Source organism: Colossoma macropomum, unplaced genomic scaffold, assembly GCF_904425465.1.
Source record: "Colossoma macropomum unplaced genomic scaffold, Colossoma_macropomum, whole genome shotgun sequence".
In the NCBI taxonomy this organism is placed as follows: domain Eukaryota; kingdom Metazoa; phylum Chordata; class Actinopteri; order Characiformes; family Serrasalmidae; genus Colossoma; species Colossoma macropomum.
In genome coordinates, this window is record NW_023495303.1 from 1,161,711 (window position 1) to 1,186,551 (window position 24,841).

General features: G+C 37.4%; 2 protein-coding genes across 2 annotated transcripts in view; one reads left to right on the forward strand and one right to left on the reverse strand.

Annotated features, from left to right (window-relative positions):
- Positions 1-11,156, forward strand: part of glsa (glutaminase a) — a 51,874-nt gene extending 40,718 nt beyond the window's left edge. Inside the window, exons 8-18 of the mRNA XM_036562071.1 lie at positions 2,005-2,037; positions 2,664-2,722; positions 3,120-3,186; positions 3,310-3,360; positions 4,744-4,920; positions 5,005-5,136; positions 6,155-6,247; positions 7,671-7,732; positions 7,837-7,913; positions 9,426-9,489; positions 10,073-11,156. Of these exons, the coding sequence (XP_036417964.1) occupies positions 2,005-2,037; positions 2,664-2,722; positions 3,120-3,186; positions 3,310-3,360; positions 4,744-4,920; positions 5,005-5,136; positions 6,155-6,247; positions 7,671-7,732; positions 7,837-7,913; positions 9,426-9,489; positions 10,073-10,226 (969 nt within the window). The 3' untranslated portion in view covers positions 10,227-11,156. The remainder of the gene's footprint in view (positions 1-2,004; positions 2,038-2,663; positions 2,723-3,119; positions 3,187-3,309; positions 3,361-4,743; positions 4,921-5,004; positions 5,137-6,154; positions 6,248-7,670; positions 7,733-7,836; positions 7,914-9,425; positions 9,490-10,072) is intronic.
- A 1,108-nt stretch (positions 11,157-12,264) lies between these two features.
- stat1a (signal transducer and activator of transcription 1a) overlaps positions 12,265-24,841 on the reverse strand; it is a 31,028-nt gene continuing 18,451 nt past the window's right edge. The window contains exons 16-25 of the mRNA XM_036562070.1: positions 23,013-23,111; positions 21,645-21,780; positions 20,720-20,775; positions 19,018-19,109; positions 18,130-18,269; positions 16,212-16,400; positions 16,019-16,094; positions 15,597-15,669; positions 14,295-14,324; positions 12,265-14,193 (exon numbers count right to left, since the gene is read on the reverse strand). Coding sequence (XP_036417963.1) covers positions 14,164-14,193; positions 14,295-14,324; positions 15,597-15,669; positions 16,019-16,094; positions 16,212-16,400; positions 18,130-18,269; positions 19,018-19,109; positions 20,720-20,775; positions 21,645-21,780; positions 23,013-23,111 — 921 coding nt within the window. The 3' untranslated portion in view covers positions 12,265-14,163. The remainder of the gene's footprint in view (positions 14,194-14,294; positions 14,325-15,596; positions 15,670-16,018; positions 16,095-16,211; positions 16,401-18,129; positions 18,270-19,017; positions 19,110-20,719; positions 20,776-21,644; positions 21,781-23,012; positions 23,112-24,841) is intronic.

Here is a 24,841-nt window from a genome sequence, read left to right on the forward strand (position 1 = left end):
TCTGTTTTCACGCATGCTCAGAATGAGAAATCCGAAAGAAATCAGAGTAAGAGTTTACAGCACTGAGAAATCTGATTACTGAGCTAAAATCCAGCCTCTTTATCAGATTTCTTAATCGGATATCTAGATCTTACTCTGATCTAAGAAATCAGTGTGCTGCTTACACAACCATTTGAATAATCAGATAACTGCAGGAATCCGATTATGATCGGATTATTAAGTGCATGTAAACACACTCACTGTTTCAGTGCTCACCAACATGAGCTTTTTTAGCCATTATTAAAATTTTCATGTCACAGAACAGGTCCGATTTTGTCTTCTTTTACTCCATCACCAGTCACTTGACCTTTGCTCTCTCAGACATGAGCTTTTATCATCTACGCTTGTGTCATTGATCAGATCTGTAGCCTGCGCTAAGCTAACAACTAGGTTAGCTTGTAGTCCACAGATCCAAACACCACAGAATAGGTTTAATTTTACCCCTCTGTCCCTCCAACACCAGTCGCTCCACTTCATTCGCTCAGATTTGAGTCATTATCATCTAAACTTGTGCTTCAGTTCGCGAGAATCGAACATGTTCTGTGGTGAGCAGAGCTGCTGTTATGCTAGCTAAACTAATGCTAACCAGCTCGTCTCTCCTAGTTAGCAGCACCATTTAACATTTACCAATTGTTGTTAGATTGACAAGCAAACTGAACCTTTTATTTGATTGTCTTCCATTGAAATATGACACAAAATAAACGTAAACATTTTTTGTTCCTGACAGAGCTTTTATGCATTTTATGCATTTTTTACGACCTGGTATTACAGTAACATTAGTTGAAACTCTGAAGGTATGAAGAAACTGAATACCACCCAATCATAATTAGGGTTTTAAAAATAGTTTCAATACAAGGAGGCCTGAATATCTGTATTTTATTATTTTATTACAAGCATGTGAATTAGTTCCATGACTCATACATTACCAAAATGCATTTCTGTCTTAGTCCACAAGATGGTGCTGTTTCTTTCTGGTGGGATTTTGTTCGCAGGGTTTTTAGGAATGGTTAAGGCTCATTTATACTCTGTTTACATATAAAAAAAGAACCGTCATTTCCCCCATATTTCCATGAGTCCTTTACGATGGCATGGATGTTAAGCAGTACATCCACTAGAGGGCAGACCAGAGTCAGATTTCTGTCGGTGGAGGAGGTCGTAACATGTGGACAGAGAATTTTTTTCACTTATATTACCAATAAGAGAAACTTACACATTGTATCATGTGAACTATTGGCTACACTGCCCCCTCCTGGCTTCCAGTGGTAGTGCTCCATTTCGTCCATCTCCATCAGCCTTCGAAGAATGTGCGCAAATACGGACGAAATGAACGCAGGGTATGGACAGAAGGCTCCATCTGTGTCCGTATTTAACGTTGAGCATAAATGAACCTTTAGATGGCGCAGTGGATAATGTGTTAACCCCAGATACCAATAAGATCCAGACTCCTGGAGCGATAATTTGCAGTCGAAAAAAAAATGATTACATAAGTGTATGCGACACTCAGCATCTCACAATTCTTTAAATATCGCAGTAGAGTCAGATATCATATCGTGGAGCCTGCAGTAATTCCCACCCCTACTATTCAGCGCTCCTGATTTTCACCCCACATAATTAATTTTGCCCCATCCTCTTCTTCTAATATCATAATTAGATATTGTACCTTATGTTTTAGTAATAGAGACACTCATGTGCAGATCTGCAGGTCTAATCTATAGCCTCTTGCTTGTCTACTTGTTTGTGTGAAGCTACTCAAATCTAATACGCATCGTGTTCTGATGACGTTGTACGTGCCAGATTTTGACAGTTTATTAATCAGTGTCCACCGTTTGCGCTATTTTAATTTAAATAAGTTTGTTGATGTCTTTGCATATAATAATTACAAATTTCTAACATTCATAGCATTGTTAGGGTGCTTAACTTGACTCATTACCGAGCTTATATTTATATATCATCTTTGTTTTTCAGCAAGGAGCAAGTAATGCAGAGAAGTTCGACTATGTAAGTAGAGTTTAACTGTAAGATTCTCTCTAATGGTCAGTTAGAGAACAGTTTTACAGGGGGATTAACTGTTAGCTGTCAGCTTTTTCAATGAATGGAGGGTCGACTTTATAATTTTTTTTTTTGTTTCTAGGCTCAAAACACCCAGTAAATAAGCCGTCTGTGAAATGTTAAGAAAATTTGTACATAGAATATATTTAGATACAGATATATTTCTGGATATTTTATTTAACTCTGTTTCTATTGTAATTTTGTCTTTTATTCTCATTTTTAGCTCATTTGTTCCATGTAAACTTTGTGCTGAAAATTTATTTTTAGTGTTTGTTTTTTATTTTGCCAGTGTTATTTTATTCAATGACCTTCCTTTTATCCTTCCATCTTCTTAATTTTCATTTAGTATGTTGCTCAATGTTCTTTTTTTAAATGTAGTTTGTAAATAAACTTGACAAACTTTTTTCCAAGATTTAAATTTACCCAAAACAAAAAAGTGTCAGTTTAGCTTATTAAACTGGATAGTGAACTTGAGTAGTTAATAACAAAATGAAATTTATACCAAATTTCTAAAAAATGAAATGATTATTAATGGATTATTAGTAATGGATGCAATTATTCTCTTTCCTTTACAGGTGATGAACTTCATGAAGAAGCTGGCGGGGAATGAGTATGTGGGCTTTAGCAATGCTACGTGAGTCACCTGTTTATTTTGCTTATTTTATAGAGCTGCTGTCAGAACAAAACCCCGTATCTCCAAAATGGCAACTTTACAGGAGAAGGAAAAAACCTACTTTACTTTTAATGTAAGTCAATGGAAGCAGATTTTTTCCAAGTACTTTTCGGCCATTTCTTTTGGTCCATTCATCATGAAATTTTGATATAATGTAAAGGGCAAGAGGCATTTTAAAATTATGTCTAAAACTGAAAAACAAATTTTTGTCCTGACAGCAGCGATACACTTAATAACAGTCCAGAAAAAATGCTATAAAACCCTATAATTGACCAGACAGACAATTTAAAGCAGGCTTTCTATTAAATCTAAAGCCCTGTTTCTGTTGCAAAGGTTAAGATATTTGTGTTTGATCCAGTTTTCAGTCTGAGAGAATGTCCGGAGACCGGAACTTTGCCATCGGCTACTATCTGAAGGAGAAGAAGGTGACTGCTCAAAATATTGATCAGTTATGGCTTTTGTTCCTATAATTCGGTTCTGAATAAAACACTTGTCAGCGTAGTCATATGCTTGTATGTGGCTAATATTTTTGTTCTTCATCTTTACAGTGTTTCCCAGAGGGCACAGATATGACCTCTATCTTGGACTTCTACTTTCAGGTCAGTGTTTTCTCAGCAGTGCAGTTTTTTTCTCATATTTCTACAAATAAATGGTTTTCTACTTCAATACTTCTACATTTTAACACCTTTAAAATTTTAATAGGTTCATAAGTCATTATTTTCATCCCGGCATATATAATTTCACACTCCTAATATGTATATATTTTGAAAAGTAGATACATTTGTAATCACTGTAATGTCTCATGACTGACCATCTAAGATTTGCTTAATATTTTCAGGTAAGAATGCCACTGTGCCTAATTGATGGTGTACCAAATTTTAGGCTTGTATCTGTATTAATTTCTAAGATAAGTAGGCCTTAAAAAGTGTGTTGCCTTAATTTTTGCCTTTGCTTTTGAAAAAGATGCAACAAGTCATAACTTTAGAACTACTGATGATATATAATATTTTATTATATATATATATATATATATATATAGATATATAGATATATAGATATAGATAGATAGATAGATAGATAGATGATGTTTTCAAGGATTTTTCTTTGGTTTAAGGTGTGTTTGATCTACCAAAACAGGAAGTACAGACATGCATGTTAGCTATTCTATGGCTTGTTTAACCTGGAGGGAGAAATTCTGTTTTTTGTTTTTTTGTTTTTTTCACATTTGGGAAATATGTATTATGATTCACTTGACACTTCAATAGTGACTTAGTTCTTTTAATTTAATGGCTCATAAATTAAGAACATTTATTACTATATGACAAATACTTAGTAGTCAAAAATGTACGGTAATATGATTAATGACCAAATTTCCTCCAGAGCACATAAATATTTTTATGTAATTTTTTTTATGGAGCTGGTTGATCATTTTCTGAAGTAATCAAACACATTCAGTGATGTTGAGGTCTGGACTTTGGGGTGGTCAGTCCATCGTTCAGCTTCTTTGTTTGACGTGTCCGTCTCCTTTTCTCAGTGAGGTTCTTCTTTCAGACCCACAGCGCTGAGTCGTCTTCTCACAGTGGAAGGATGGACAGAAACACCTGTGGATGTTTTCAGATCTGAAGGAGCTTGATTTTCTCCTCTCTCTCAGAGATGAAAGCTTTAAGTGCTGTTTATCTGATGGGGGCAGTTTTGGGGTCTACCTGGTGGTTGTTAGGAGACACATTTTCTCTGGAGCTTTTAATCAGTTTTTGAACTCCCGTTTTGGAAACTCCTGTTTTTTTCACTTTGACTTTGCCCTTCCTTTTACAGAGACCACCCCCTTAGTTATCTTAGTATAACTAAGGGTGGTCTCTGACCTTTGCACAGTTTGCAGTTTTACCAATTTAACATCTGCATTTCAAAGGCAAGATCACCACTGAGGGAGTTTTACTGGAGATATGTTTGTTTTTAACAGTTGTTTTTGTTCATTTGTTGTTTAGTTGTGCTCCATTGAGGTGACGTGCGAGAGCGCTAGTGTCATGGCGGCCACACTGGCCAATGGTGGCTTCTGTCCAATCACAGGCGAGCGTGTGCTGAACCCCGAAGCCGTGAGGAACACGCTCAGCCTCATGCACTCCTGCGGCATGTATGACTTTTCCGGACAGTTCGCCTTCCACGTAAGTGTTACATAGAGCACCACCTCTCCAGACAGTTCAGACGGACACTTTCTCATCGTCAAACATGTGTCTGTGTTATTGTAGGTGGGTTTGCCTGCTAAATCGGGCGTGGCCGGTGGGATTCTGCTGGTGGTTCCTAACGTGATGGGCATCATGTGCTGGTCTCCACCTCTAGACAAACTGGGCAACAGCGTCCGTGGCATCCAATTCTGCACGGTACAAACTTTCTCTCTGTCTTTGAAAGGGCATTTAATGTGGTCTTTCAGTGATAGTTTAACAAAAGATCACATTTACGCAGTTTTATACACTTTAAAAGGTGTATAAAAGATGTTATTATTTGAAAAAATAGTTAAGTAAAGGATCACATTTAAAGCATTTCTCTCCTTTAACCCAAAAGTAGTCAATCAGCCAAGTTTGCAAGTATTTTTTCAGTGGAGTTAAGTTTAGCTTAGAAAAATTAACATTCAAACAAGCTGAAATGTCTCAAATGTGGGTCCTTATGTGGTTTCAGAGGTTTAGCTGACCAAAATGACCATTTAACTTGGTTATTTATCACAGAAGTGTTTATTTTGTTTGAGATATAGCTAAAAAACTGAAGTTTATCTAACAAAAATTATCATAGTTGAATTGTTATATAATCACAAATGTGGGTCCTTATGTGGTGTCAAGGGTTTAGCTAACCAAAATTGGCATGTAACTATATTAAATTAATTTAGAGAACCAAAACTAGCATTTAACTACGTTAAATTGTTAAGTAAATGCAAAAATGCTTATTTTGTTTTGGAGATAAAGTGAAAAATTGAAGTTTAGCTAGCAAAAATTAGCATTCAGCCAACTTGAATTGTTATATTATCACAAATGTGGATCTTTACATGGTTTCAGGGGTTCAGCTCACCAAAATCAGCATGTAACTATGTTAAATTGTTAAGTAATCACAAAAGTGCTTACTTGGTTTCAGAGATATGGCTAAAATTGTAGTTTAGCTTACAAAATTAGCATTCAGCCAAATTGAATTGTTATATAATGTGGTTGCTTATGTGGTTTCAGGGATTTAGCTCACAAAAAATAGCATTCAACCATGTTGAATTGTTCAGTATTTCTAATAGACTTGATTTATTTGGCTTCTGCTACTGTATGACTCACTGTTATCTATAAACATGGTTAGAAGTACATTAGCATAGCTAAAACCTGTATGTCCAATTGATGTCAAATTTTCATCTCTTTCTTTCTGTAGGATCTGGTGCAGCTCTATAACTTCCATAACTACGATAACCTGCGTCACTTTGCTAAGAAGCTGGACCCTCGTAGAGAGGGCGGTGACGAGAGGGTGAGTGAGGGATGATTCACCCATTCTCTTAGCAGTGACAATATTTCATGAAAGTAATGAACAAATCTGATGTTAGTTTTCTGAAATCTGATGTTTTGAGGCAGTTTTATCTGCATTTCAAAGGCAAAATCACCACTGAGGGAGTTCTACTAATTTAAAATATAGATTTATCCAATTAACCTAGCAGTTATTCAGCGACTGCTAATGTTTGCTAAAGTAAGATCAGCCAGCTAGCTGAATTATCGTCTAAGTAAAGACTGGGTTCAAGGATCAGTCATTTACCAGCTAATGTGGACATCTTTAGAAGTTATTAATTGGTAGATAATTAAAAACTAAAATTTGCAGCCTAAAAAAAAACTTGCCTTCCTTATCTAGCAGGTGTTTGTTAGCCACCTGGCTAATTGCTATCCAACTTAGTTAGCAAAATTTGCTCATCTGCAAGGCAGCAAGCTAGCTACCAGAGTAGCCAGATATATTAACTAGCTAAAATAATGTCATAAAAGTACATTTTTAACATTCATTTTCAGAAATACTGAGGCGCAGCTACAGCGGGACAGTAGCAGCGATGCAGAGAGAGAGGCCACACCAAGTGGCGGAGAGAATATACTACAATAAATACATATTTATTAATGAACATGTTGGAGCCTCTTGTTTTTCAGATTTTTTCAGTTATAATGTAGCACAGTATATTTATCTTATGGTCATAGTATCAGTAACTGGTTCGGTGTGTTTACACTTAATAATCTGATAACTGCAGAGAATCAGATTGTGTCAGTAACCGATTCAGTGTGTTTACACTTAGTAATCTGATAACTGCAGAGAATCAGATTGTTTCAGTAACCGGTTCGGTGTGTTTACAATTAATAATCTGATAACTGCAGAAAATCTGATTTTGTCAGTAACCGATTCAGTGTGTTTACACTTAGTAATCTGATAACTGCAGAGAATCAGATTGTGCCAGTAACCGGTTTGGTGTGTTTACTCTTAATAACCTGATAACTGCAGAGAATCAGTTTGTGTCAGTAACCGATTCAGTGTGTTTACTCTTAATAATCTGATAACTGCAGAGGATCAGATTGTCAGTAACCGATTCAGTGTGTTTACACTTAGTAATCTGATAACTGCAGAGAATCAGTTTGTGTCAGTAACTGGTTCAGTGTGTTAACACTTAATAATCTGATAGCTGCAGAAAATCAGATTTTGTCAGAAACTGGTTGACTGTGTTTTCATGCTCTTAATAATCTGATAGCTGCAGAAAATCAGGTTGTGTCAGTAACTGCTTCAGTGTGTGTTCATGTTCTTGGGTAATCAGATAATGGGGAAATGGACCTATTTTTCCAGCATGTCCTGACACCTTGTGGATGAAGTGAGAACCGCAGTGCTCCCTGTTAAATCTCCAGTCACCCTCTGTGCTCTCTTCCAGGTGAAGTCTGTTATAAATCTGCTGTTTGCTGCCTACACTGGAGACGTGTCTGCTCTGAGGAGGTATACGCTCACTTTATATCACTTTATATCACTTTATATCACTTTATATCTCTTTCCCACCTGAAGTCTTTCTGATGGCCTTTTCTGCTGCTCTGTTTGTGCAGATTCGCTCTCTCCTCTATGGATATGGAACAGAGAGATTACGACTCCAGGACGGCTCTCCACGTCGCTGCAGCAGAAGGTACTGAGAACTCTATTCAGAGTCAGAGATGCTAGTTATGATTTACTTAACCAAAGTCAGGGGTCTCAACCCAAATGTTAAAAAAGAGCCATTTTGTCCTTTCAACAAAAATCAAACCATCTCGGGAGCCACAACATTTTATGTCCATTTTACCATCTTGGCTGTAAATATGCCTCATATGTTATATGCTGATATACTAGTATAGGCTAAAAAGTATAATATAAATGAAAACACAGACTTACTTTGCTCTGCTTTAAGCTTTAGCTCAACTATAGCCGCTTTTCTCACATCTCCGGCAGGAAACCCTTCCGCAAAAGTAGAACAGTTTCTTGTAAAATTTCTATCAACGTTCGATTTTTACGAGGCTGAAGTCGCTTCTCATTCACCAGCTTCTTGTTGTAATGTTCCCGTTCTACCTTAAATGATGCCTGAGGGGCCAGAATGTAACTGGTGCACCATTTAAGGTGAAAGTGAAACATTCGAACAAGAAGCTGGCGAATGAGAAGCGACTTCAGCCTCGCAGCTTTTTAGTGTTTGTCAGTTTCTCGTTGCAGATTAAACATATCAGGAAACCAGCTGGAGTGATTATAAATGCAAATAAGTCCATTCATCTCCAAAATTATCGATGTTCATCTTTATATCTCTCTCTTTGCCGTTTCGTTAGCTACTAGCTAGGCGAGACTGTTGTCTGTGTTGCTATGGTGACCAGCAGTCTGCGCTGATCTTCAGGGTTAAAGGGTGAATTAGCAGTTCTACATTAACTCCAGAGTTTAAGACCATTTACTGTTAAACTGTGTTGAACGATCAGCAGAGCTTTATTTTACTGTAAAGGAGGATTATTTTATTTTTACCTACAAATCTTATTTTGCTGTGCAGATCTGGGAAAATTATATTTTTGGCTTATTTATCCAGACATTAAGAATTTACTCGTTCAAAATAACACAAAATAGAAGGAAACAAATTAATAATACATCAGGCATGCTTGTGACAGAATGTGAACAAATCCATGCAATACCTCAGCACAATGAGTAATCATGAACCAAATATTAATAACTAAAAACAAACAAAAAAAAGTTTTACTCTCTTAACATGTATTTGTATTTGTTCTTAAGGTGTTTTTTTTTTTACTGGTAAACACTCAAGTGAATTATTATTATTTTACTTTTAATCATTATTACTTTATTCTAATTATTATTCATTTAGATGCCAAGATGAATAGGTTTAAACAACATTGCATGGCTACTTAAGACTTGTATGTATGTATGTATGTATGTATGTATGTATATACAGTCATGTGCAAAAGTTTGGGCACCCACTTGTAAATAAGTGAACACATCCTCTACAGAGAACACACTTCTACACATATTAATGCACAATTACTGTTTGTTTTATTTGTATTAGGGAAAAAGTAAAACATAATGTGGCCTGTGCAAAAGTTATGGCAAATTTTATATTTTATGTTTTTTCTTTTCTCTAATGTCAAACTAAATAGCTCCACTCTTGTGTCTGCAGGTCACGCCGAGGTCGTTCGTTTCCTTCTGGAGGCGTGTAAGGTCAACCCTGTACCCAGGGACAGGTACGAGCACCGCCACAAAATGAAGAGACGTGTAAAAACATCCTTGTGTCAGGCTTTTTTCAAAATGTTTATGAACTAATAACCATTAACAAAGTAATTTTAAACCATTCATAAGCATTTTATAAGGTTAGTCTTTAACCATAATTGCTGTACATCTGACTTTCATTACATAATTATTTGAATATAATTACACTGAATGTGTATCGACAGGTTGGAGTTTGCACTTTTTTCTGTTGGTCAAAAAAATGCGAAAACAGCAAAAATGAAAAACTTTTTTCCTTCTGTAAAACACGACTGCACACAACAATAACTTCATCAGATAATACAACAATAAAATAATATCTGCTCTTTGCTAAAAAATGTAGTATAGACTGAAAGTTTAGAATCAGCACTTTCCACACAATTTCTGTTAGTTTCAAGTCAGAAATAATCAAAATATTATAGTATAAATGAATAGTATAAAATGATATAAATGTACAGCCATGCTTTTGTTTTTGTTCTTGTTGCTTGTTTTGTTAGTTTTCTTTTCATTATTAAATTTGAATAAGTTTTAAATTAAAATCTGTGCTGAATTTTTGTCCAGGTGGGGGAACACGCCGATGGACGAGGCCGTGCACTTTGGTCATCACGACGTGGTGACGATCCTGCAGGATTACCACAACAAGTACAGCCCTCAGGAGACCACGCCCGCCGGGGACAAGGAGACGGTCGAGAAGAACCTGGACGGGATGCTGTAGCGCAGCTCAGTCCTCCGACGCCGAAGAAAAGTTTGTGCGTTTGTATGTGTGTGTGTGTGTGTGCCTCTATTACTGAAAATCACCTGTAGAACCTGTGTAGATATGTGAAGTATTTGTGCAGCTGTGCGTATTTATGACAAGAGTTTAAGTTCGGAGCACTCTGGATCCTGTTGGAAAGGAAAGCAGTCGCATCGCTGGTTGAGTTCGAAATGTAGGTTAGCGGTAAATAAGAGCTGCTGCACTACAAAATATGCTGTCTACTAGAGTTTAAATCTATTCAGTTATAGCTAATCTTTGTTTAATCTTGGGATTGTTAGGACCATATTTTAAAATTATTTAACTTATTTTCATCTCACTAAACTGGCAGATAATTTTGCTTGTTTTAAAGTTGCATTGTGTAAGATTTAGCAGATCTAACAACAGAAATGGAGTATACCTCATACAAATACATGCAAAATCATGTATTCATTAGTGTATAATCACTAGTAACTGAACTGTTGTTTTTTATTAGTTTAGACTGAGCCCCTCATATCTACATACATTTTGGAAATTTGGCCTCTTTTGAGACCCCAGACCTGTTCAAATTAGAGGCCATTCTACAACAGCATTAGTGTTCTACTGGCTACATAATGGCACATAGTGCTTGGACCCCGATGATCGCCGGTAAGCTTTCACAGCAGTTATGACATCACAGAAAGCATGAATGGCGGATGTTTTGCAGCCAACCAGCAGATGGCGTACGTCTGCACTTACCCTCCCTGATCCAGTGGTGCTGGGTGTGTTCTGTGTGTATGAGCACACTGTGTGTGTGTGTGTGTGTGTGTGTGAACTCATACTGTGCTGGTTTCTTCAGTCCGCAGTGATAGATCTGTAGCTTTCCTGTTATTTTGTGTGTTTTCACACATACACACACTATAAATGTATTTTAAATATATAATATAGTGTACATTGATGTATTGTTATAATACTGAATATTTTGACTTATAGCTCTTTAATGATGTCGTTGAGATAATTACAAAGCTAGAGGGCTCCTCAAAGTAGGCTGGGGTGGATTATACTGCTTTTACTGAGTGGGATGTATCCTTCTAAAACTTTTTTTTTTTTTAATTACACTACTGCTCAAAAGTTTGTAAATGTTTTCAATCATCTAAAACAAGACAAAAAACTTCAAAACAAAAAATGTTTTTAAGCAGATAACTGCATAAATTCTTCCATTATGTAACATTAGTTTTCTAATATTAACAGAATTAATATATTAGAATGAAATTCTATTAAATGTAACGTTTTAATACAATTAATGTAAATTTTTAAAATATCAAATCTCAACGTGCATGAAAAGGCTTGTAAATTCTCATTTAATATTTTTCAAAATACTGAATACATCTAAAAACCCTCTGGTCTCTGAAATCTGATTAAAATGTTCTTTGTACAGTTGTTATTTATAATAAAACTATTAATAATTTTATTTAACTTGTAATAAAATTCATATTTGGAATGAAATTCTACTAAATTTAACATGCAGAATGATACCATCAGATATTGATGTGGATAAGAAGGTTTGTAAAGTCTTGTTTAGACGTATTCAGTATTTTAAAATATTAAAGTACAAATAATAAAATAAAAAAAAAAGTCTAATATGACAATTGACCCAAACTTTTGAACGGTAGTGTATATATTTAATGCTTATGTCTTGTTGATGAGCTTTTCAGGATGGTTGCAGTGTTTTGTTTGCCTTTTAAATGGTTCGTCAAGTCTTGCGATTTCTAATCTGTTCCAAATGAAAAAAAAAAAGTCTTTGATTGTATGGAAATATTTGCACTAGTTTCGTATGTATTTGTGATGGTGAGAATGTTCTGGAGCGCACTGAACCGTAACAGGTGAAGACGAGTTTTTAGGGACCAAACATTTTTGTGGTAGCATCAATTGAAAAACTTTCTGTATGATTAAAAAGATTGAGGAATAATTGAACCAAAACAAAATTGAGAAAAATGAAGCGTGAAGGTAGGACGCACCACAGAAAAAAAGAAGAAACATCTGATTTGTAACATTTATTTTTATTATTTATTTATTTATTTTTACGCAATTATTTATTTTTGTTTGTATGACAACAAAGTTTTTGTCTTCTTTCCCAGTGATTATGAATTTATAAATGCCTGGATACACCGAGGAGACGTGACGGGTAAGGTTAAAAAAAAAACACTAAAAGAATTATAACAACGTGTATGACCCAGGCTAATTTAGTGCATCACACATGATACACTGCAGGAATCTGCAACTTTTGCAACCTTTTAACTTTTTTTTTAGACCTAACAAAAGTAGGCCAAGTGTTATTTCATTAGTATTCAATAATTTATTGAACTACTACAACTTATTTGTTAACTATTGTGAAACTATTACGTTCTGTTGAAGTGTGAACCCACAAGCAGAGGTAAAAACCTGTAAACTGAATTGAGCACCTTGAGTCAGAGCTTTGTGCATCTTTTTGCAGGTACGTCTCTGGAAAGCTGTGTAAACGCTCCTCAGTGTACCCAGGCTTCCATCAGATGTAGCTAGCTGATCATGAAGGTCCCCAGAACGTTCCTTTCCCTGTCTTATCAAACGATTATACTGAGCGAGTTGTAAAAATAAAAGGTGTAAAAATAAACAAAACTGAGTTACGTACGGACGCACACGAAGACCACGAGCACAAGAAGCTTATGTATTGAATAGGCTTAATATTTCTTGTGAAACACAAAGTCAGTTTCCCAGACCAGGTTTAACCCTAAGCCCAGACTTTCCGAAGGTGACCCATCGCTGGGACAGCAGTTTAGTCCAAGATTAGGCTTAATCCCTGTCTAGGAAACCCTTAGATTGCTACTTGAGTACTGTATATAGGTGTACGTGTATGTGTATGAGTGCGTTTGTGTAAGCATGTGTGTTATGTTTGTGAAAGCCAGTCATTATTTATAGCAAAACTACAAAACGATGGCCAAGAAACGCAGGAATTGTGAAAAAGTGAGCACACCCTGGGTCATAACTTTGGCTCTAGACTATATTTCCCTATAGCTGTATCTATTTTTTTGGTGAAACCTGGTGTTTAACTCTTTCAACTGAGGTAATATCTCACTGGCTGTGTTTACTACTGTTACGAATGTATTATATTATGTCAGTGTCTGTTTTACTGCTTCGTTTTCTTTTTTTCTGCTCTTAGCATTTCGCTGTTACAGGCTTTGTCGGATTGTGTTACAAACTGCACTGAGTATTTATTTCACTAAGGAAATATCTAATTAAAAACAAAGCTTCCAAGTAGCTGGCTGTCTCTTTTTTGTTTTTTAAAGATAAATCTGTTCAGTTTAAAACAAAAGGTGCGAAATTCACAGCTTTTCTAATAGAAACATTTAGCCATCGACAAGCTGTTGACTTTAGCAGTGAGTGCAATTTGTAAAAAAATGAGCAACGCACAATGCAAAGAAACAGAAAAATGGCATGAAATTCCAATAACATCCACTTTACCAGTTGAAAACTGAGCCCGAGGCTCTTCTGAAATTGAATTATTTTTATATCAATATATCAAAAACACCACTGGCACATTTTTTGCTGTCTTTCTAAAACCCTCTGCTTTCTGCCTCTCAAATTAAGGCAGAACAGTCAAACTGATAATTTATCAAATATGCTTCCTAAAAGAAAGCATCAGCATGAATGACAGTAGAGAAGGTTTGGGGAAAAAGTGCTAATGTTTGTACAGCGTCAGCTAAGTGCTATAATAATAAGGTCCACATGATTCCCTTAGCTGTCCTTTAAACTTTACAGTGTTTGCTGTAGTCTGGCCTCTGTGTTCAACAAATGAACAATGAATTTTTCTAAAACATCTTTTTGAAGGTGTTGATAACAAGAAAAGCTGGAGGTCAGGTGATCATTTCACCACTGTGAATGAAGGGAGAGCCTGTCCTCCGTCCGTTCAGCAGGCGTCGGAAAAGCCGCGGCACAGCTGCACATGCGAGAAAAGGCATTGTGAGTCACCCTAGCTGCGGTTTATGTTAAACTACATTAAATTATATTTCATAAACAAGAAACATTAGAATTACTTACCTCTCCGATGCCTCCTGACAGATCTCGAGTCTGGAACAGGAGAGTGAAGACAGCAGAATTTATTAGTGACATCAAGCAGTAAACATTTACAGAACTTTTACAATATCAAAACTCTGCTAAAGCAACCTTTACTGATGATTCTGATAAAACAGAATATTAGCGATAACTAATATTTCAAATTAACAGTAAGATTAATAATTACTTTAGGAACGTTCACTGTAAAGATTAGGGAACACTGGTGAAGTTCACTGTAAATATAAGCGATTATATTAGTAAAGTGTACTGTACAGATTAGTGATTACTCTCCCAAAATAATCAATAATCTTTCAAGTGAACTTTACCAGAGTAAAGATCATTGATTACTCCGGTTAAGCTCACTGTAAAGCGATTATTCTGGTAGGGTTCACTGAGGCAATTCTGGTAAAGTGCACTGTAAAGATTAGTGATTACTCAGGTAAAGTGTACAGTAAAGATTAGTGATTACTCAGGTAAAGTTAACTGTAAAAGGGAGTAATTAGTAAAATGTACTGTAAAGATTAGTGATTACTCAGATAAAATACACTGTAAAGATTAGTGATTACTCAGGTAAAATGTACTGTAAAGATTAGTGATTACTCAGGTAAAATGTACTGTAAAGATTAGTGATTACGCAGATAAAATACACTGTAAAGATTAGGGATTACTCAGGTAAAATGCACTGTAAAGATTAGTTATTACTCAGGTAAAATATACAGAAAAGATTAGTGATTTCTCAGGTAAAATGTACTGTAAAGATTAGTGACTACTCAGGTAAAATGTACTGTAAAGATTAGTGATTTCTCAGGTAAAATGTACTGTAAAGATTAGTTATTACTCAAGTAAAATATACAGAAAAGATTAGTGATTTCTCAGGTAAAATGTACTGTAAAGATTAGTTGTTACTCAGGTAAAATGTACTGTAAAGATTAGTGACTACTCAGGTAAAATGTACTGTAAAGATTAGTGATTACTCAGGTAAAATGCACTATAAAGATTAGAGACTACTCTGGTAACCTTCACTGTAATTTTACTATATTAGGATTTACTGTAAACATCAGAGATTACTCTGGTAAAGTGTACTGTAAAGATTAGTGATTACTCTGGTAGCGTTCACTGTAAAGATTAGCAGTTCCTCGGGTGAACAGTAAAGTACTGTGAAAATTACTGGTTTGTGATGTATGGTGTGCAGTACTGTAAAATCACTCTAGCGCTATATAGTACAAACGATTATTTATTCTAATGGACCATTTCAAATCAGGAGATGCTTTGGGGTTTTATACTGACCACCATGCGTTCCAGTTCCCCATACACCTCTGGAGACAGGGGCATGATGTTGTCGTTGTACTCCGATGTTTTCCTGCAGACAGAATAGACTGATTTTACTACTTTATAACAGTGAACACAAATTACATGCAAACCTTTTAAGATAGAAATGACATTTTTTTAAAAGGATTTTTCATGTGACACAGTTTGAAATCACTTCAGTGTCACAGCCTCCACTAAAATGAATCACAGAACTGGATTATTTTTCACTGAATTGATTTGGAAATCCTTTTTTTATTTTAACAGCTGTTCTGAAAAGCTTCTGAAATGAATCATGAATTATATAATTAAAGCACAAATTTAAGAAGCTTATAACTACTGCCCGAGTTAAAAGCTAAACTGTGGTCTGGTGAACTGTAAACAACAGCGCAGATTTGACTCACATTTCAGAGACAGAGATGAGAGTTGTTCTGATGTAGCCTTCATCCTGCTTCTTATCCACGTCCATCGGCTCGTGTTCTATAAAAAGAATGAAAATGATGAAGGCAGGAAATGATAAAGCTCAGCCTAAGGGGTTAGGATGACCCTCGAAAACAAGGGGTAGGGATAAAAATAAGAAATGGGACTGGGCCTTACTGTCAGTAGGTTTGGAGTAGTATTTTTGGAAGGCTTCATCTTTGGGGGTGTCGGGAAACAGGAAGCGCAGAGGGTCTTCAGGAACGTTATCCGCTGCCATCACTCTGTAGTTGCGCAGGATGTCGGGCAGCGAGACTGCAGACAGCTCTTTCTTAGTGTAGGGCTCAACCGAGCGGACCTGTGGCTCATCTACAAGAACACACACAGAAAAACTGTTTTTCAGTTTTGTGTTTAATATATTCGTGTATTTTTTAAAATAGGCTTAGTTGCTAACTTTTGTTGAAATAAAAAGAAAAACAAAAAAAAAAAATGCCCTTTGCTCCCGATATTTTTGGCCTGCAGTGAAGTGCCTAGGCTTGGTTTTGTCAACAGGAAGGGCGGTGCCATTATTAATAACACAAATACAGTTCATAAGTCTCAAGGAAGAGTCCCTTTTGCCCTATTTACACCGTGTCACTGATTATCGTTTCCTCTTTTCTACAGCACCCCTGCTGCTTTTTTACCTGTGGTCATCCATAACTTAGCTGATGAAACCAATCTTCCCCATATTGTGACCATTATTTACGCAATTTCCTCCATTCTAATGACGCAAGCAGAAGACATACGAACAAAAAACACGACGGAACATCAACCTAGAGGTCTCTTTAAAGCTGTTTTAAACAAATAGCGAAATACAAAATTACAAAAGCACCATTTACTGTTCTGCAAAATAATAAGAAATGAAATACTAACAACTACTTACATCAGAACTGCAAACACATTTCTGTGCACTGAACAAAAATGGCACACAAGAACGAACACATATTCTTGTTTCTTTTTTTTTTGTTTAGTTATTAAATATTGTGGCTGTAAATAGAATTTATAAACCAGCAATTTTTTGACCCTCCAGCCAGCTTCACAGACACACACAGACCAGGCATAACATTCTGACCACCTCCTTGTTTCTACACTCATTGTCCATTTAATCAGCTCCACTTACTATATAGGTACACTTTGTAGTTCTACAGTTACAGACTGTAGTCCATCTGTTTCTCTGATACTTTGTTAGCCCCCTTTTACCCTGTTCTTCAGTGGTCAGGACCCCCACGGACCCTCACAGAGCAGGCACTATTTGGGTGGTGGATCATTCTCAGCACTGCAGTAACACTGACGTGGTGGTGGTGTGTTAGTGTGTGTTGCGCTGGTCTGAGTGGATCAGACACAGCAGTGCTGCTGGAGTTTTTAAACACCTCAGTGTCGCTGCTGGACTGAGAATAGTCCACCAACCAAAAATATCCAGCCAGCAGCGTCCTGTGGGCAGCGTCCTGTGACCACTGATGAAGGACTAGAGGATGACCAACACAAACTGTGCAGCAGCAGATGAGCTATCGTCTCTGACTTTACATCTACAAGGTGGACTGACAAGGTAGGAGTGTCTAATAGAGTGGACAGTGAGTGGACACAGTGTTTAAAAACCCCAGCAGCACTGCTGTGTCTGATCCACTCAGACCAGCACAACACACACTAACACACCACCACCATGTCAGTGTTACTGCAGTGCTGAGAATGATCCACCACCCAAATAGTACCTGCTCTGTGAGGGTCCATTGGGGTCCTGACCACTGAAGAACAGGGTAACAAAGTATCAGAGAAACAGATGGACTACAGTCTGTAACTGTAGAACTACAAAGTGCACCTATATAGTAAGTGGAGCTGATAAAATGGACAATGAGCGCAGAAACAAGGAGGTGGTCAGAATGTTATGCCTGATCTGTGTATATTAAAACAAAAACTTACGTATTTAGTTGAAAAATACTTTTCAACTTCAGTACTTTTTTATCTCGTCGTAACCAGTAAGGTGGCACCCCAGTGTCCATGGTGGACGAAACACCCCTGTAGTACACATACACACCCATATGTAGATGCAGGTGTGTCTCACCATTTAAAGTGTGTTCGACCCAGCTGAAGGTGATGGCGCCGTCTCGGTTGCTCTCACTGAAACGCAGCAGGAACGTTCCGGCAGCTTTATTATTCAGCAGAGCTTTTGTTCGTTCCTTCGTCACAAAGCCCATAATACACCTGACACACAGACAGAGAAACACGTTATACAAGAGAGACAAAAGACAGAGACAGAAGGGAAGACAGAGAGAGAGAGAAGACAAGGAGAGGAAGTTAAAGAGTGGTATTCTTGCATAATGTATTCAAAGACGTCTGCCGGTCTCATATTATGTGCCACGTCAAAACACTATTGTTGCACTTAAAGACTGAGTATAAAGGCTATGTTTACAATACAGGGTGGAATAATCCATTTTACAGTCTGACGGTAATAACTGTGGAGCGATTTTAATCCAGTATGAATCTGCAGTGTGTGTAGTTTTACAGTCTGACAGTAATAATTGTGGAGTGATTTTAATCCAGTATGAATCTGCAGTGTGTGCAGTTTTACAGTCTGACAGTAATAATTGTGGAGTGATTTTAATCCAGTATGAATCTGCAGCGTGTGCAGTTTTACAGTATGTCAGTAGTAACTCACAGCTGTGTTGTTATTGTTATTGAGTGTTTCCTGTGACGTAATGCTGACATGAACGTCTGGGCTATGACCCAGACCTATGATCAGTCAGGGCTATCTGTCTCTCTGTGGAAATCTGGGGAAATTAGACAGACACTTCACCCAAACCAATCCACAAATCAGATCCTGAGAAATTACACAATGTATATAATCTTGTAATGTACAAGATGTATGATGCAGTTCTAACCATAGTATTATCTGTAAAGCTTTAGGTCAGTAAGAGGGGTGTGAGCAAATGAAAGTAAGGATTCTTAGTACCCATCATCCCACAGGCTCTGCAGATGCCGCTTTATCAAGTCTAGGATTCCCTCGATCCACAGCCAGAAGGTAAAGTTTCTCTCACTGCCGCCCTGTGCGAGTGCACACACACACACACACACACACACACACACACACACACACACACACACACACAGAACAGTCCATTGTAAGGGAATGAACTCAATTCAATACACTGAACAACATTTCGACTCAGCGATTCAAATTTTTATGAGAAATATTATAATTCAGTTAAATTATTCCTGTAAGACTTAATATAACCCTTCACAAAACTGAATCAAACTGCTTTCTGACACTGTATGATATGACAAGATAATCCTTTATTAGTCCCACAGCTTGTAAGGTGCCCAGCCTGCGAGGTGCCATAACTTCAGGGAACTCCAATTCCCAGAAGCCCTCGGGCTGATTAGGCCCAAACTGACACACCTGTGGACTCCTTTACTTAAGGCTGTGGCAAACAGCAGCTCTTTGTCACACCTCTGTAGAGGGGTGACCGGTACGGTACGCAGCCCAGGTGGGTATTTAAACGAATAGAAAAAGAAAAGAAAAACAAAAACAAAAAGAGGTCTGGAAAAAAACAGAGAGAAATTGTCCCAAAACTACTTAAAAACCACAAGATGGCTTGAGCTACAAACGGCTCCAAGCCATACTAAAGGTGTTCGCTCCATAAAGTCTGCCTTCCCCTCATAATTACAGAGGAAGTAACTTTTGTTTTCTCGTTATCTTTTATTTCATGTTTCTAGTTCAGCCTTTGTTTGAGCTGCGTTCAGCGTTTCCTTTGTTTGCCCTTTTTCCTGCCTTTTTATTCCCCATTCCTTGAGGTGTTTTTCCCATTGTTGCCTGTGCTTCCCGGTGGCACAGCGTTAACTCCACGGACCACCGATCAGTACATTTGAGCAGTTTGAGCCTGACTCTGGGTCACCTCAACTCCAACGTGCCAAATTCACTCTATTGTCCCAATAAGTTTATTTAACAAACCTTTCTCACTGGTTTTCCTCTTTGCACTCCCTGCCATCCCATAACACAACTGTTGGAAATTCACAGTGCTACAACAGCAAAGGGACAGCAAGGCATTCAAGAAAAGAAGTATCAAGAGAATAATTAACAAAGTAATTAACCTTGTTAATTACTTAACAGTTACAATTTCTTATTTATATATATATATATATATATATATATATATATATATATATATATATATAAACATTATATACAAAAAAGCAAAAAATCTTTACACTATAGGGATATTTTACAGGACATGGAATTATAGTACGTGGAGTATTGATGATATGTGTACCAGCACTACGATTACTAGCTAACTAATGTACAGAACATCCACATATGCAGCGATATGGGCTCATCAAAGTCTGATAAAATTAAATTAAAGCCAAACTTGAGGCAGTGGTAAATCATTTGAATCCATGGTCAGCTTGTGAACGCTGCCTGAGCCATTCAGAGAACATCACTACTGTATGTTTAAATCTCCCACAAATTTCCTTAAACAAGTTTGTTTTGTAAGAAATCACAATTCATTCGATTTGTTCCATTTAAAATCAGCTTACAGTGTAAATGACAATCATTACACCACTGGTCATCTGGTTTTGATCATGATAATATTGATTGTGTGTGTGTGTGTGTTTGTGTTTGTGTGTGTGTGTGTGTCTTTGTTTCCTCTACACACCTTGCAGAATTTATTCCAGGGAATCTGAGCCTCCGGGTCATTCGATGCTTTTGGGCCTGTGGGGTCAAGACACAACATTTTCAACCAAATTACTGGCATCACATTTTGCCAACATATTAAGACAGTTTCCTGAGCTTTCCGTGCAGGGTCATCATTTATCTTACTGAATGTTCATGTGAGAGGTATGGACACATAGATATTAAAAAATCACTTAGATATCATAATATTTGCAATGTCTGTCCCCAGGTTTGCTTTCAATAATCTGGGTGGTGTGAGTTTACAGTTTATTTGTGCTGTTCGTTGAATTGCTGTCAACAAACTCATTCGGAGTGGTCTGATGTGAAATGGTTTACTGTTGAGAAACTTAGTCAGAACTGTTCACAGTGGTGGTGATAGGAACCAGACGTCCACCTCTAAAAGCTCCCTCACAGGAAGTTATTACAAACGTAGTGCCTGATGTCCGAGACATCGTTTCATGAAAACTCTGAAAGATGGTTTCGACCAGGATTTGAAGGAAAAATGATGCCCCCAAAAAACCATCATTAACATTACATATAAAAATTATAAGTGTAGGTCACTGGTGGTCCTGGATAGTAAATAAAATGTCTATATTTGAGTTGTAGTCATGGTGACCCCTGGTTCCTATCACCACCACTGTGAAGAAATCTGAACCATTTCACACCAAACCACTCTGACTGACTTAATCTCAATAACTGAATGAAGCAGTGATGGATTTCAGTGTGTAAACTGACATCTGAAGCTCCTTCTCTGCTATTCTTTTTCATTTTAGCGATTTCTATACGAAGTGAATGAGGACTAACTGGAAGAATCTCAACGTGGTGCACTAAAACTCCAAAGAAGAGAATTAACGTACACACTTTAACTAATTTGGCCATAAATAAACGACTACATTATCCACACTCACCCAGCAGTTTATGTCCCAGCATGCTCAGCTGCTCTGAATTTAGGCCTCTCTTAGTAATGGAGGAAAACTGCCAGCTCAGCACCTCAGACAGCTGACCCCAACTGACCGAAGGAGGGTTCACGAAGAACGACAGATTCTGGGGAGAGAGCGTAAAGGGAAGAGCAGACAGCTACATAAAAGGGGCCACAACAAGGGAGAGACAAAAAAAATCAATATGGCAATAAATAACAGTTCCTCTTGCAAACCACTACTGATACACTGGTGCCAGCACTGTTTTTATTATATGTACAGCCACTCTAAGTGAATTCTCCTCAAGGGGGCACTAATCAAACAGCAATGAGGTTTACCCTGGAGTTTTCTCTGAACGACATTCTCCTTCACTGGGGGAGTTGGGTCTGTTACTATTAGTACATGTGATCCGTGTGCTGTTTAGATTAGGCCTAAACTGCACAGTATAGCAAGAATGTTGTATCTGGTAGGTTTCCCATATTCCACAAGTGGCAAAAGACGCACTCAATACTCCGATCATGATCCCATTTCTGCAGTTATCCGATTATTCAAATGGTCGTGTAAACAGCACACTCTGATTTCTCAAATGGGAGTAAGGTGTAGAAATCCGATTAAGAAATCTGATAAAGAGGCTGGATTTTAGCTCAGTAATCAGATTTCTCAGTGCTGTAAACTTTTACTCTGATTTCTTTCAGATTTCTCAGTCTGAGCATGTGCGAAAACAGACGACGGTACCGGAAATAAGCGAGCAGCGTCGCCGCGAGATGCAGCAAAACGCTTTTGGAGCAACGCTGAAACCAAATACATGCTTGAAGAAATTAAGGATTTAAACATTCTTCATCTTCTAGATGATGTGTGTTCGTATTTTCAGGTAAAGCGGCAAAACGCGGCATGAAGTTTGAGCTTTACGTTTACGTCACGTCTTCTTCTGTGAGTTTACTGGCTGGTTGCAAAGCAGACATCTGATTACTGTCTGACTCATGTAGACCCGGAGTTTTCCCATCATCTGATTACTCAAGAGCATGTAAACATGTTGTTATCGGATTATTAAGTGCATTAGCTGATTAGCTGAAAATTTAGCTGATGATAATTGCCATATAAATAATTACAATTAACAATTTAACTGTCTTCTGTTCATTGTATGTTAGTATAAAAGTAAAAGCCACAGGAGTTGGGAGTTGGTACATCTAGTCACTGTTGCTCTCACTGGACATCAGTGAGGAAAACCAAAAACAAGACATTTACACACAAAATTAATTGAACCAATGAAAATTTTCTTTTGAATGAAAGTGGGGCTTTAACAGAACAGAAATGAATTGGTGAAGGTTGAGGATCTGATGCTTTGGGGGTGTGGCTTACCTTGGGTTCAGATGTCAGCATGTTGTACCACATGATGGAGGCCCAGCCACATGGCAGCTGGCTGACGTTGGAGATCACCACGATGGGGAGAGACGTTGTCTGGAGAGAGAGACGGACAGACAGAGTCAGCGAGCGAATGGGGAAAGTGTGTGTGTACATGTATATAGTTCAGTATACTTGATTAAGTGGTTTATAGCACTTTCTGGCACTATTATCTACGCAAAAATAGATAAAAGCCTGGATAAAATTCAGGCTTTAACCTCTTTTTCTCCAGGGCATATTTTGGTTTGTCCATCTGAATTTACATGACCAAATCGTAAGGCAAGTTATTCAGTAACTGCATGAAATAAATGTCAATTTTTATTTTATTTATTTATTTATTTTTGGTAAAAGCTCCCCTCAAATTAACAGAACATGTGTTTTATGATCACACATATTGCTATATTCTTACAATTTACTGCTTAAAGTCAAAAATCTTAGACGCTCTTTGTATTATTTTATAAAAATAATTTGTACAGAGCAGATCACTGAAGAGACGCCATCTGTTTATAGTTTATAGCTCAGATTTGTGGAAAAATGGGTCGACTTTCAGTAGACAAAAAATCTTTTATAATAAGGGTGAAAATTACATCACCCATCTATTTGACTGGAAAGAAGACAGTTACAGCTCTCATACGACCCCCACCTTTAGAATGTAGCTTATGAAATATGAAAGTTATGAAGAATATGACGAAGTGCGTTTTTGGAACCACCGGTGGTCTCAAGGAGTTGAAGAGGTTTGCTGCTGCTGCTACTTTCCGTTTTTAGCTATGCTAGTACTCTTTAGTCCTTGTCCATGTAGGTCACGGTGAGTCACAGTGTCAAAACCACAAAATGAAGTCTTTTAGAAATCAGCCTTCCAGTGCAAAACTAATGAAGCAAACATAACACATGGCTGAATGACTAATTTGTGGTAAGGGGGAAATGAACAAATCTGATCTTTCATCAAACATTTTCTAAGTTCAGACTAGACGTTACACGGCTATTCATTTTTCCTCGTCGACTAGTGATCGTTACCATAGCAGTATTACATACACACGTGTTGTACACATCAGTGAAAAATATTTATTAGTAATATGCTAATGGGGGCTGGTGGAAGATTTGGTGGTGGCGGTTTGAGGTGAACGATATGCACTGCAGAAGAACATCTGTTGTATTTCGGTACGTTTCAGTAAGTCTCTGCCTAGACTGTCTGATGTAAACTGGACGCTAAAATCACCACAGCTCTCAGAATCCCACCTCTCCCTGGCCGAACCACTGAGTTTAAACTGGCTCTGGCTACCTGCGCATCTGTGTTTTTATCAATTGCAAGGGAAACAACTGATTGTTTATCTAGCTACACGCTAGTAAGCAAGCAGTAGTCATAAGCCTTTCACAGTGAGATATATCCTGTTTTTAAAGCCTTCAAGTCATAGGTAGCAAATAAACAAGATATCTTTGCAAGTCTGACCAATATCTGCAGACAACTCACCACTGCTTGCCAATGCTGGTTTGTTTCTGCTTGCTGAGCGGTTTGTGTCTGTGACTCAGCAGTTTTCTGGCTTACAAGGCGTTATTTCAACACAGTCTTACAGAGCTTGTAGAACAATTGTAGTGTTTCTACACAAATGAAGTACTTTGCTCTTTGTGTTTAGCAGAAAAAAAACGAATCTCTGTTCTCTCCACCTGCCTGTTCACTCCAGTTTTTACTGCCCCTACATTTCAGGCACTGTCCTCAACAGTGGATTTATTAGTCCACTACGCAAACCCTAGTATAGACTATTAACCTCTTAACAGACCAGTTCCTGCCA